Here is a 12,424-nt window from a genome sequence, read left to right as displayed (position 1 = left end):
GAAGTATTCTACAATTCTATGGGAAGAACTTCCTTAGTACTCTCTATCCCAACAATCTACAATCAATTTTATCCCCTTTGCAAACAGCAATCCACATCCCCTTTGCAAAGAGCAGCAGCTCAACTCAGATCAGCGTTAACCAATTCTTTTCTGATCAGCAATCCGCAAGCATACTATCAGAGAGCATTCTGGGTTTCCAAGGGCAAGTGAACCAATCAAGCCTTTTGCAAAGCAAGCTGCTTCTTGATAATGTGCAGGGCAGGCAGTAAAGTTTTCCCAAAGTGTGCCATGGTCCTAGGCCTAGAGAGCCACATATTGGGGTTGTGGGGGGGCACTAGGGACTCTGAGAAAAGGTTACTTTGTTCAGCAGACTCCACTGAAGCTAACTAATGCCACTGAATAAAAATTTAACAGTTTCAGAAAAATATATCAGTTGCTATTCCAGATGAGAACAACAGTCCTGTTTTAAAGCCAATTCATTTCTATAGACAACATTTGTTTCTAATGGGATTACCTTTTATTAGTTTGTCCTCCTAAGAAAGGAAAATGACTCTGCAACAGAGTGTTTTGCTTTACAAACCAAACCAGGGCTAATTCTGCATAGTTGGAATCTGGACTAATTACTATTTTCCCTTTAGGAAATCAATACATTTACAATTCATTTTACTGTTTGCAGGTGCTAAGATTTTTGATCCATTAATTAGTGCTGACATAATTAAGACTGGAAATAGACATAAATACACTTTAAATTGTCTAGAAGGAGAGAAATACTGAAGCTGAAACTTACTGTATATACTCATTCATTAGTCCATTCGTTTATAAGCCAACCCCCCAAGATGGTTAGGTAAAAATAGCAAAAACTGTTTTTAAAGTTTTTAAGGTCAGGCTTGACAAAGCCCTGGCTGGGATGATTTAGTTGGGAATTGGTCCTGCTTTGAGCAGGGGTTTGGATTAGATGACCTCCTGAGGACCCTTCCAACCCTGATATTCTATGATTCTATGATCAAATCTAGACATTCTTCTGCCTACTTATTCATAAAAGCATGAACTAGGTTGAACTGATCTCTATCCTGTACAATTATAGCATAAGATAGATAATTGTGATGCTGGCAGACCAGGTGCCAACTCTTGCCAAGGCTTCAGGCCTCAGCCAAGCACTGACAAATTTGTTGCTAGAAACCAATCTGTTTCACCTGTATGTTAGGATGATTAAGATGGTTATTGAACTTACAACTTGTTTAGTTTTAGACTATATGAAATGCTTGTAAATTGCTGTATGCATTAATATCACTTATAATTTCTTTATCACATGCTATAAGATAATATTTAATTTTTTACTTTATTACTGTAAAAAGGGATTGTCTCTTGCTCATCAAGAAGGCCTATCAAAACTAAATGGGCCTTTGTGAGACATCACATATTTGTTAACTGTCCCTTCACTCCCATGAATAGGCTATGTGCAAAAGAGCTCGTCCCATCAGCTTGAATTCTGGAAGAAGGAAATAAAAGTAGCTGACAATAATATTTTTGATCTCTTTTGCTGTTTGGACTCTCACATGGCTGGAGCTACCAAACACAAGCAGGCATCCCTAGGGTCAAGCTGGGTTAGCTCTAATAGACATTCAGAGCTGACATTACTACAGTTCTGTCACCTTTTAAAACCACTGACTGTAACTCATGTGTGTATATATGTGTGTGCCTACTTTAATCTTGTAATAACTCATTTCTTTTTCCTAGTTAATAAATCTTTAATTAGTTTATTATAGGATTGTCTACAAGCATTATTTTTAGCAAGAGGTCTAAGGTACAAATTGACCTGAGGTAAGTAACTGGTCTCTTGGGACTTGAAGGAACCTGAATCTTTTGTGATCATTGGTATATAGCAATCATCACTAAGTCCAGCTTGCCTGGGTGGCAAGATAGACTGGAATGCCCAGGGGAATAGTCTGTGACTCCATAGGAAGACTGTTATAGTGCTTTAGGCGTTCACAATTGTTACTGGATTGGTGAAATCTAATTATAGACCATACAATGGGTTTGAGGTCTCTGCCCTGCTTCTTGACAGTCTGCCCTGAGGTTGGCACTCATGGTCGTGAGTCACTCCAGAAAGCATGACAGACATCTCAAGTCTTCAGCAACCATCATTAAAAATCAGCACGTGTCAACAACAGTAAAGAGGAAACCTTTTTGTGCAGAGAAAATAAAAAGAAGGAACATGCTCAGAACAAGCTACTGTATCTTCATTCTCTTCTTCAAAACTCTTCGTTTTTATTGGTTGTATTGCAGTAGCACCCAAAATGCTCCAATCATGATGAGAGTCCAATAGCACAATGTTTTGTACAACCAAACCGGAATTTATGGTCCCTGTCATGAGGCACTTACTATTTAATTAAGACAAGATGAGACAAATGAGCGTGTCATGAGTGTGAAACTTCAATGATATGCAGATTAGTTAAAAATAACAAATAAAAATCTCAAATACAAATAAAACATATAGCAGTGGATAGTTCAATGTTATGCTTATTCTAATTATTCAGTCACAATTTCAGGACATCATTCATTGTCTCACTCACCTCTGTTGAGTTACAGTTCTCCTATTAACTTGTGAACATCAGTGACCAAAAAAAAAAAAAAAAAAATCTCACTTTTCATCCTTCCATATAGTGACAGCACTGGACTGATTAACTAATATCTACCCTCTTTAAATACACTAATTACATTAATATTTTTCATCACTCATAGTGATGTGCCAATCAACTTTCATCTACAATTAACGGACAAACTTTGAGATTATCTACTGCCTTCCAAGGTTTTCCTGTACACAGTCCTTTGTCTAGAACAACAGAGTTTAAGGCTCAATAGCAAGAAGCTACTGTCGATTATTATACTAACACCCTTCCATTATCATGCACCCTATATACTCAGAACATGAAACAAAAATAGAAGAGCCAGCCTGCCTCAACTTCCCAAATAAATGTTGTTGTTAATACTGCATCTTTATTGTGTATTACATTTTCAAGGTCAAATATTGCAAATATATTCCAAATCTGCACTCATATCATTCAAGAACAAGAAAAACTTCTAGGGAAAGACATCTGACCTGTTGTCACCAGTGATGCAGGCAGCACAAGTTCCTGTTGGCTCGTCACTCTGCTCATAGTAATGAGCATCCACGTGAGCTTCCTCAGTTTTCTTCTTCAGGATTGCACCAAATTTGTCTGTTCCAATGCACCCAAAGAAAGTTGCTGCCTTGTAAGGGGTCTCGATCATCCACTGCCGATGGAAGAAAAAAATACAAATAACTGAGAATGCTTGATATATATTTTTTCACCTCTATTCTCTCTCAACCTTTCTAAGACATGGCACATGCTCTGTGCCATAGGTTTTTTAAAAAGTATTAGATACATTAACTCAGAAAAGGTTAATAAAGGATTCACATAAAATAATGTTGAAGGTTTAATAGTTCAAAATTAAAGTAAAATTCATGAGTCCTTCTGATACTGTATTCAAATATAATGATGTACTGTACAAAAAAAATCACTTGCCTGTCAGATAAGATACATCAGTAAATCTGTGTTCCCTCAAAAGAACTAAGAGGGATTTTGTGTGTTTTTTTTAAAAACGGTAATTGCAAAACAGAAGAAAACAAAACACAGACAAACAGAAGAGCAAAACAGAGGAAGACAGTACATTTGAAAAAAATAGAAAGTCTACAATGTTCACAACATAGATTTTAAAAATGCAACTAGCATTGAAAATAACCCTTTGTATTTAACAGTTATATGCAAAATAAGGGAATTATCCTAGCCACATGGATAATGCTAATTCAACTTTAAATAGACTTACTGACTGTATCATATTAAAAGTTGAGTGATTTTTAATGCTATGTAAAAATCTCTGTCAGAGCAATTCTGCAAATTGATTTTTAAATAAAGAGTATAGCTGTGTAGTGCTGCTAAACCGTTGGGTTATTTCATAGAACTTCTCTTTACAAAAGAAGGACAGATATAATATCAATCAACTGTAACTGATTCTGTGTTGTGTGCTAAAATGGGAAAAATAAAATTCAACCACAAGATAAAACTGGTAGTGACCTAAAAAAATAATCAATGTCATGAAGAAACAGTACAAAACTCTACCCTGGCAGTCATGAGTCAACCAACTGAAGTCATTATAATTCCCCCTACTTAAAATCAGTAAGCTTATCCACTCAATCTACAGAATGAATTAAAGGCAACATGAATTTACTGCATGCTAAAACCCCACTTATAATTGTTTCCTAATCGAGACCTAAATAAATGATAATGTCTCCATTACAAATCAGCATTAGTGGAATCTGTGGGTTGTAGAAAGTTCAAGTAACTGAGCTGGAAATACATTCTTAGTCATGTCTCCATTATTATTCAGTTCCAGAGGAAAAAAGGGCTTTATTCACACACAAAAAGGCTTCACTAATTAGGAAAAAGTGGACAAAACTGAAAATGCGATATCTTTATTGGAGCAACGGAAGTTTTTCACACACAAAAACGTATATTTGATGAGCTATGCAGACCTATTTGTTGTTATTCTAAATTAATAAAGAAAGTAACTGAACCTCTACAGAATAAGGAATTTTTATGTAAGAGATTGAGGTGTTACAGAGAATACTTTATAAAACCAATAGTTGAACTCTTTCTACTGTCTTTGAAGGCAAGGAGAAGCAGAACAGATTATTTTATAAGATTAAGAATGCTATACGCTCCTTTATGGAATGCAGGGAACGAGTTTCAATGTTGATAAGAGAAGACAGGTTCAAATCTTGTGTTCTCTGCCAAAAAGCGTGACTTACTCTCACAGATTACCAGAATTTGCAGGGTATACTACGGACAGCACTTAAAACATCAGCTCTATATGAACCCTGCCAATCCCTCAAAAATCCCTGTGGAATTTCACAAACTGCCCCCCTGGGGATCTAACACATTTTAGCAAATGACATATCTGTTTTTTCATCCTTATATACCATCTGATCAAAATCGGAGCATCAACAACACTTCATGTACTGTATCATAGATCTTTATGAAAAAGTATTTATGCTACAATGCCACAATTTTGACTGTGTGTAGCAGCTCAACTGAGCTTAAACATGCAACTTGCCATCAAATATTCAAGTCAAGGCCGGCCTTGGCAGGCAGGTGATCAGAGTGGTCGCACTGAGGACCAATTTCCAAGGATGTCAAATCAGAATTAGGGGGAGCTGCATCATTCTCTCTCACTCCTGGTAGATCTGTTTGGGAGGCGGTCAAAAACGTTTTCCGGACTGGGTGGCTGAACACTTAGGTCCTGCATGGATTCAAGTCTACACCAGTCTTCATTTTCAGTTTAAGTATAGGTGTTCTGATGTATCAGAAATAAAGGTTACTTACTGAAGCACTGTGCATTCCTGTTACTGAGAGATGTGCCCATGATACAGCAGGCATAGATTCTTCAGGTACCACTGCTGAGGTGCCTGCGCACACCTCTGAACATTCCAGATGCATGCGTATGAAAAGGGGGTGGAGCATGCTCACTGCCTCAGTTCCTTCCACCTGAACTTCAAAGTCTGGCACAGCAACAGAACTCTGAGGAAGAGGGGACAGCGGACTGGCAGCGTGACTGTGCAGAGGCTTGTCCAAAGAAATCCACATACTGAAAGGTTTCTTCTTTGAGTGACCTTTGCACATTTCCACTTTGGGGAGTTCAACTAGTCGTGATATTCCTCTCCAAAATGGTGGGTTGAGGAGTGCTAGTTAAATAATGATTGCAATATTACTTTGTCTTTGTGTCAGATTTTACACAAGTTGAAAGAGTAAATCTTAGTAAACCTATGTACTGAGTGCCATGTCATAGGTCTGCCAAGAATATGTCTATGGCATATAATTAAGGTGATCTTGTCCCTATTGGAATGAGCCAGCATAAGAACACTGCTAAATTATAATACTCTTCCAATGTAAAGCCAGATGCATTTGGATGGGTGTTGGGCAGTGATGACGCTTCCCTAATAGTTATCCCTATAGGCCAGTAGTTCTCAACCTGTGGTCCTGAGCCTGTGGGCCCACTTGCAACCCGATCAGCACACAGCCGGGGCCCATGTGACATTTTCAGGGACATACAGGAAGTATATATATATATTTTGTGTGGATGCGACCCACATAACAAACACATAGAGAGCTGCATATGTGACTCACACTGGTAAATAGGTTGATACCACTACTATAGGCAATGAAAAACATGGGTGATTTTCTGGATTCTTTGGATCTACTGAAATCGATGATTCACATTTAATTAATGTAACTGAGCTTTTTTTCAATGGGAAGTGGTCTTGGAAAGAATGCTGACAGATTTATTGCCGGAGTCTCATAATAATCATTTAGCACTTTGGGAAAGATGAGGGTGAAGGAAAATTTCATCCTCATGAAATACTGTAAAATGAAGGTCAGCCATAAGAGCCTGAAGCTCACTGACCCTTCCTGCAAATGTTATGACAATAAAGAATGCTGTTTTCACAGAGAAATTAAATAGAAAGTAATTGTCCATTGGTTTCAAGGAGGGCTTCAATAACCCTATGAGGTCTAAGTTCAGGTCCCAAGTTGGTGTTGAGTCTTTCACTGTAGAGTGACTGAACACACGCTTGCTGTCTTCTTCTAGATCAAGGGTCCCCAAACTTTTCACGGTCGTGCCCCCGCCCACCCTGTCCATGCCACCCCCATTCCAGGAACCAGGCCGCGGCTGGGGTGGGGGATTGGAGTAAGGGGCCGAGGCTGTGGCTGCAGCTGGGGGCGGGTCTGGGGCCAGGAACGAAGTTGTGGCCAGGGGTGAGAGCAGAGCTGCAGCTGGGGATGGAAGCAGAAGCCGTGGCCGGGATCCAAGGCTTTGTTCAGGGGGGGCGCTTTGGGGCCAAAGCAAGGCTGGTGGCGCTCCCTCCCCGGGTCCCACTGCGCCCCCCCGAACATTCATCTATGCCCCATAGTTTGGGGACCTCTGTACTAGATGATGAGCGGAAAGAGCTCCTATATACATTACTAGAGAGCATAGGGACAAGGTACTGGAGAGAGAAAATTTTCGATGATTGATGATATTGGGACTGAAATTGGAGAGATAATATTGTTTGTTTGTCCCCAGCAAAAGACTTTTCCAATTGTGTAAGTAACAAGCAGGAGAAGATTATTTCTTGTAATTCATCAAGAACTCATGAACTTGATTTTGAGCAGCATGGTCCTGGAATAGTCAAAGTCCCATGGCCCAAGCAGCAAGGTGAACAGACTCTGGGTTGGATGCTGGATCTATCTGTTCTTCTCAAACAATAATTCCAGTGAAATTCGTAAGAACCAAGACATTTGAAGCAACTCAGAATACCTATCATGCTGATGCAATAAGTATTATTCTGGCATTTTCTCCTCTGATTTTCCAAAGACTCCTTGATATGAAGGGAATGGGGGCGGGAGGGGGGGGGAAAGGTGCAAAGGTGGGTTCTTCTGTAGTCCAGGAGAAAAACATCTTTTATGGAATTATTTTCTAGGCCGCCTGATGAGCAGAATCTTTTGCATTTGGTGTCCAGACTAAGGTCTTTCGCTGGACACCCCCACTGTGGAAAATCCAGTCTAGTACTTACCATTTCACAGACCACTTATTTGGTTTTGAAGATTTTGGTTGAGCTGGCACATAAGGGTACTGTCTCTTCCTGTAAGATGGAAAACCACCTGCTAAACATGATAAATACAGTTCCTAATGAACTACTGCCACTTTGCAGAATTGCTTGGAATCAACTCCCTCATTGCTTAGTACATATGATCACAGACTATGCGATCTTCTTGAATCTTGAGGAAGAAGGATCGAGGGCCCCTCTCTCTAGTAGGGATGTAAAATGTTAACCAATTAAATGGTAAGCATTAGTCTTACTGGTTAACCCGCCTTAAATGTTAACTCCTGCGCCAGCTGGATCGGACCCAGCCAGCACCACCGCCGGCCGGATCGGGCCCAGCCACTTAATCAGTTAACCGTTTAAACAAAATATGTTTAATCATTTTAACGGTTAGCTTTTTAAATGCTATTCACATTCCTACTCACTACCCACTGCTCCAAGATGTTTATGTGCAAGATTCCCAAACATCTCTGGATCCTGTGCCCTTTATTATTCCCCTAAATTCCATAGAGAGTTCTTCTATTGCTCCCAACTGTGGGAAGGAATGCACTTTGTCTTTTACCACTGTCTTGTAAGAAGGAACCTTGAAAACATATGGGGAAGTGTCACAGAGTCAAATTAGATTACAGTCTTTTCTGAATGACCTCTAGAGCTCAATGACCCATAGCAATTCCTCTTCATGCCACGTGTAACAGAGACGATTATTCTCTAAAAGTAGGGAAAAGGGAAACAAAGTTGTGTTTAAGATTGGTTTGTGGCTCTCAAATATCCCATATGGCCTGAATTCTCCAGAATGAGGATGCTGGGTTGAAAGATGAACCAGATCATATCTCTTTAGGCTTCATTTGAAAGGCTTTCCTCTGCTGTTGTTGGTATGGCCACCTGAGAGGAGGATATAAACAGCACAGGGTACTACTGTCTGATACTGGTAAGCAGTGCCTCCATTTCTGAGGCAAAGAAAAATCCAGAGATTGAGCAATTGAACTGGTTTTCCTCAGCTTCTCCATTGTGAAGAGACCTTTGCCAGCAGAAGGAAGGTCTTCTGCTCTTGGATCTCAGCAGATAATCCTAAAGACTTTACACAGGAATGTCATCTTGAGGAGAAAGCTGAAAAGACAGATCTAGAAACCGAGCCTAAATAGTCAACTGGTGCTTTCAGACTGCACCAACAGCTCTTCAGAGTTACAGCAATAGCAAGTTTACTCTAATCCTCAGACAGTTTCTGAGCAAATAGCCATCTTGTCCCTTAAACGGTATTGGTATCTGGGAAATATTAATATTGGCTATCCTGGTGACCAAAGAGGCTGATAAATATATCTTTTTGTCAATGCAATCCATCTTTTGATCTTTATCAACCAGTGCAGACTGAGCTCTTGAATCTTTCTGAAGCTGAAGCTGCAGCTACTAGCATACTTACATATTAAAGCTGAAGAGAGGGTGGAAATTCTCCTCATGCTAGCAACATCACCATGAAGCATCTGAAGCCTTCTCCTTAGTGCAATGTTCCTTCTAAGCAGGAGTTTCAGCACTTCACTTTTGAATCTTGGGTTCTTAGAAACTGATGTACTTGGCTAGGAAACATTGTATCCCTGTGCTCTGAAGTAACTTCCAAATTAGTAAATGGAATCTTAGTCACTAAATCCAACATGATTTTCTTTGCTCCAAATCCAGAAATAAGGGTCAATAGGGATCCTGGAGCTTATTTTCTTAGAACCTGCTTGGAACAGGAGACTGTTTCTTAGGGCCTTGCACAAAACCCAAAGATCCTACTGGGTTAAAACCTGCAGACCTGGCTGCTAGGACCTCTGAATGAAAGAAGGGCTGAAAAGGATTCTCTCTCCTCTTCCTAGTCCATGGGTTGAAGGACACAGAAAATACTGAGATGGGAAATGTGTATCACAAAGACATGTGAGGCCCTGAACGTAGGAATCTGAAGCATGGAATGCCCTTGGAAGCACGCTGTTTGAACCCTGACCTCTTTACTGTGCAATCTGCCATATCTGATCCTGACAGAACTGCAAATCACACCTGTGAGCACAGAGAGCTTGACAACCATAAAACTAGCTAATATATTACCTGTTTACTAAAACTTAACATTAACTATCTTAACCACCACTTACAATTTTTTAATAAATCAACAGAAAGTCTGACAAAGGTCAATGGAGACAGGCTAGAAGTTTCAGGTCTGTCCACAATTGCACGTGAAAAGAATTGCGGAGGAGGTTAGAGCGCCCCTTCCCCTCTTATAACCTCATCAGCAAAATATTCAGACCAAAGGAGTCCCAAAAGGCACCACTTTCAGATTGTTTCACCAGCCTGCTGCACCCTGGGCATCTCTCTCAATAGTGAGAATATGGAGAGTCCATTTGAAAATAATTTGTTATGACCACTTTAAATGGAAGGATATAGGAAGGAGGTTAATCACAACTCAGCTTAGAAGACCATTAATGTAAGGAAAAAATGGAAGTAAAACCTAAACCATTATATGAACCTGGCAAAAACATATGCACACATTGAATACTCTTCGTATAAAAGAAAAATACTGATATCATTATTCTAAATGACTTAACTCACTTATATTTCTTGTCAGTGATGCGAGAGTACATCTGAAACACAATCCGAAGTCAACATTTGGTTAATATTGTACCTTTTTTCAGATCTTCATTTAGAAAGCATTGTTTCAAGAAGCCACAATATACAATACTGAGTCCTAGCAAATAGGAAAGACTGCAAGTTTTGTGCCATTCAAAAAACTGCACATTGTACTTTGTTTTTGCTTGCTACCTTTACACTAAACTACATTCCTAGACTATTATGGCCTCACATCATGTGATGGTCAGTATGAAGAAAAATCTCAAAGCAAAAACAGAGACTTGTCTTTGTTTGCATACACAAGCCTGAGAAACAGAGTAAATGTACTGTATGGTAATTGCTGCACCATTAATTGAAGCTGCCAAATCTTGCACGAGGAAGCAATATTGTTAAAATGTCTACCACCACCTTCAAGCAACTTCCAGTCAAACGAGTTAATAGTGATAACTGTTCTTGAGGTGAAAAGAATAGTTAAAGCCATGCATCTGAGACCAATACCTACAACTTCTTCACCAAAAGTCCACTAGAGATACTTCATTCTAGATGTATTTAAAACACAAAACATAAAATCTCCTAACAAGAAATCCACAATACCAAGTACTGTTAAGTGATACTGATACATTAACCATTTTTCATTCTACCCCCCTTACTGTCTGCCTATGACCTGTTGTCCATTGATTGTGTTTTTGATCTGACTTTAGATTGTAAGCCTCTTACAGCATAGAACATGTGCTTTTAATTGTCTCTAAAGTGCCATGCCCACCTATGCAGCTAGTATATAAATATAATCCATTCTAAATATATTCCTTTGCACTATATTTAAAGGGAGAAAATACACCTATATTTATAAGTGAGATGCAATGAAGGAAAAATCTTTGTGTGTTTTTATGTGTGTTATTAAATGTTATAGAAAATTGTAACTCTACTGTGCCCTAAATTTTGCCAATAGGCAGTGGTCTCTAAGGGGCTACCTATTAACTATGGGCAAACCCAGCAAAATATGTTCTGGGCATGCCACTTCTTCATCAACTACACTGGTCACTGTGGCAGGTGTGGCATAGAAGTTGACTGCCAACTCTATGTCCATTTTGGACTCTTCCATGCTGGGGAAATCCCCACTTAAAGAGATGAGCTGCTTTCCAATCCCTTTGTGCCACCAGAGCACAGAAAAAGGGGCCAGGTTGCACTTCAGGATGTCTATGGTTTACCTTTTCACATGTGACTATTGATTTTGGGAACCTCAGGCTTTAGTTGCCCAATCTGAAACATCTTAAAGGAGTACACAATTCCAAGGGCATGTGCTCAGAACTTTCTGAAAAATCACCCCTTTTAGCCAGCTATCCAAAGCCCTTTGTAGAGCAAGGACCAGTATATGGCGTTTATAGTGTATACCACTGTTCATTAAGGACAGCTGAAAGAGCTTTATTAACATAAACTAAACTACTTGAGAGAATTAACTTTTAGACTCTTTACTGATAGGTTAAGAGATGCAAAGATGTTAAGTGACATGTCCAAAGTCACACGGCAAGTGTGTAGCAAAGCAGTGACTATAAGACAGGAATAAAGCTAGTCCTAGTGCAGAGGTTCTCAAACTGTGGTCCACAAGCTCCATTCAGGTGGTCCGCTGATAGTTCTCTCTAATGTGCGCGCCTGGGTGGCCGCACAAGAGAGAATGACGGGCCACCCACCTAATTAGTGGACTAGCGCAGGCGTGGCTCCACTAATTAGGTGCCTGGACCCTGGAGAAGACGCACATGTCAGGTGAGGTGGTGGCCTTGGGGGGAATAAGGAGTAGGAGGGAGGAGGCAGTGGAGTGAGAAGAGGGGGTGGAGGGAATTTGGGACATGCAGGGCTGCAGTGGCCAGAGAAAGAGGCGACTTTCCCCAGCTCCAGGACTGCGGCTGCTGGGGAGAGATGACCCGCCTTTCCAGCCTCAGCTCTTGGCTGCTGTGGTGGGGGAGAGAGGGAGACACCCCCTCCTTCCCAGTCCCAGCTTCGGGGCTTCCACGGCAGAGGAGAGAGGGAGAGACCCCCTCTTTCCCAGCCCCAGCTCGAGTGCTGCTGTGGCAGGGGAGAGAGGGCACATCCATCACATTAGAAAGGTAAGACTACTGATATTAAAATATATGAGTTGTGTGCTTTTATTTTTAGATCATAAAAAGCTAATTATTATTA

The 12,424-nt window shown here is 40.2% G+C and overlaps 1 protein-coding gene across 4 annotated transcripts in view; it reads right to left on the bottom strand.

The window, feature by feature from the left end:
- Positions 1-12,424, bottom strand: part of ADK (adenosine kinase) — a 542,722-nt gene that overhangs the window by 258,179 nt on the left and 272,119 nt on the right. For all 4 annotated transcript variants that reach the window (XM_034775506.1, XM_034775504.1, XM_034775505.1 and 1 more), the window contains one exon: positions 3,101-3,273. In XM_034775506.1, the coding sequence (XP_034631397.1) occupies positions 3,101-3,273 (173 nt within the window). The remainder of the gene's footprint in view (positions 1-3,100; positions 3,274-12,424) is intronic.

The sequence above is a fragment of the Trachemys scripta genome, chromosome 7 (genome assembly GCF_013100865.1).
Source record: "Trachemys scripta elegans isolate TJP31775 chromosome 7, CAS_Tse_1.0, whole genome shotgun sequence".
NCBI lineage: Eukaryota > Metazoa > Chordata > Testudines > Emydidae > Trachemys > Trachemys scripta.
The sequence above is the reverse complement of the archived record's forward strand: the minus strand, read 5'-3'. Positions and strand labels throughout refer to the sequence as shown.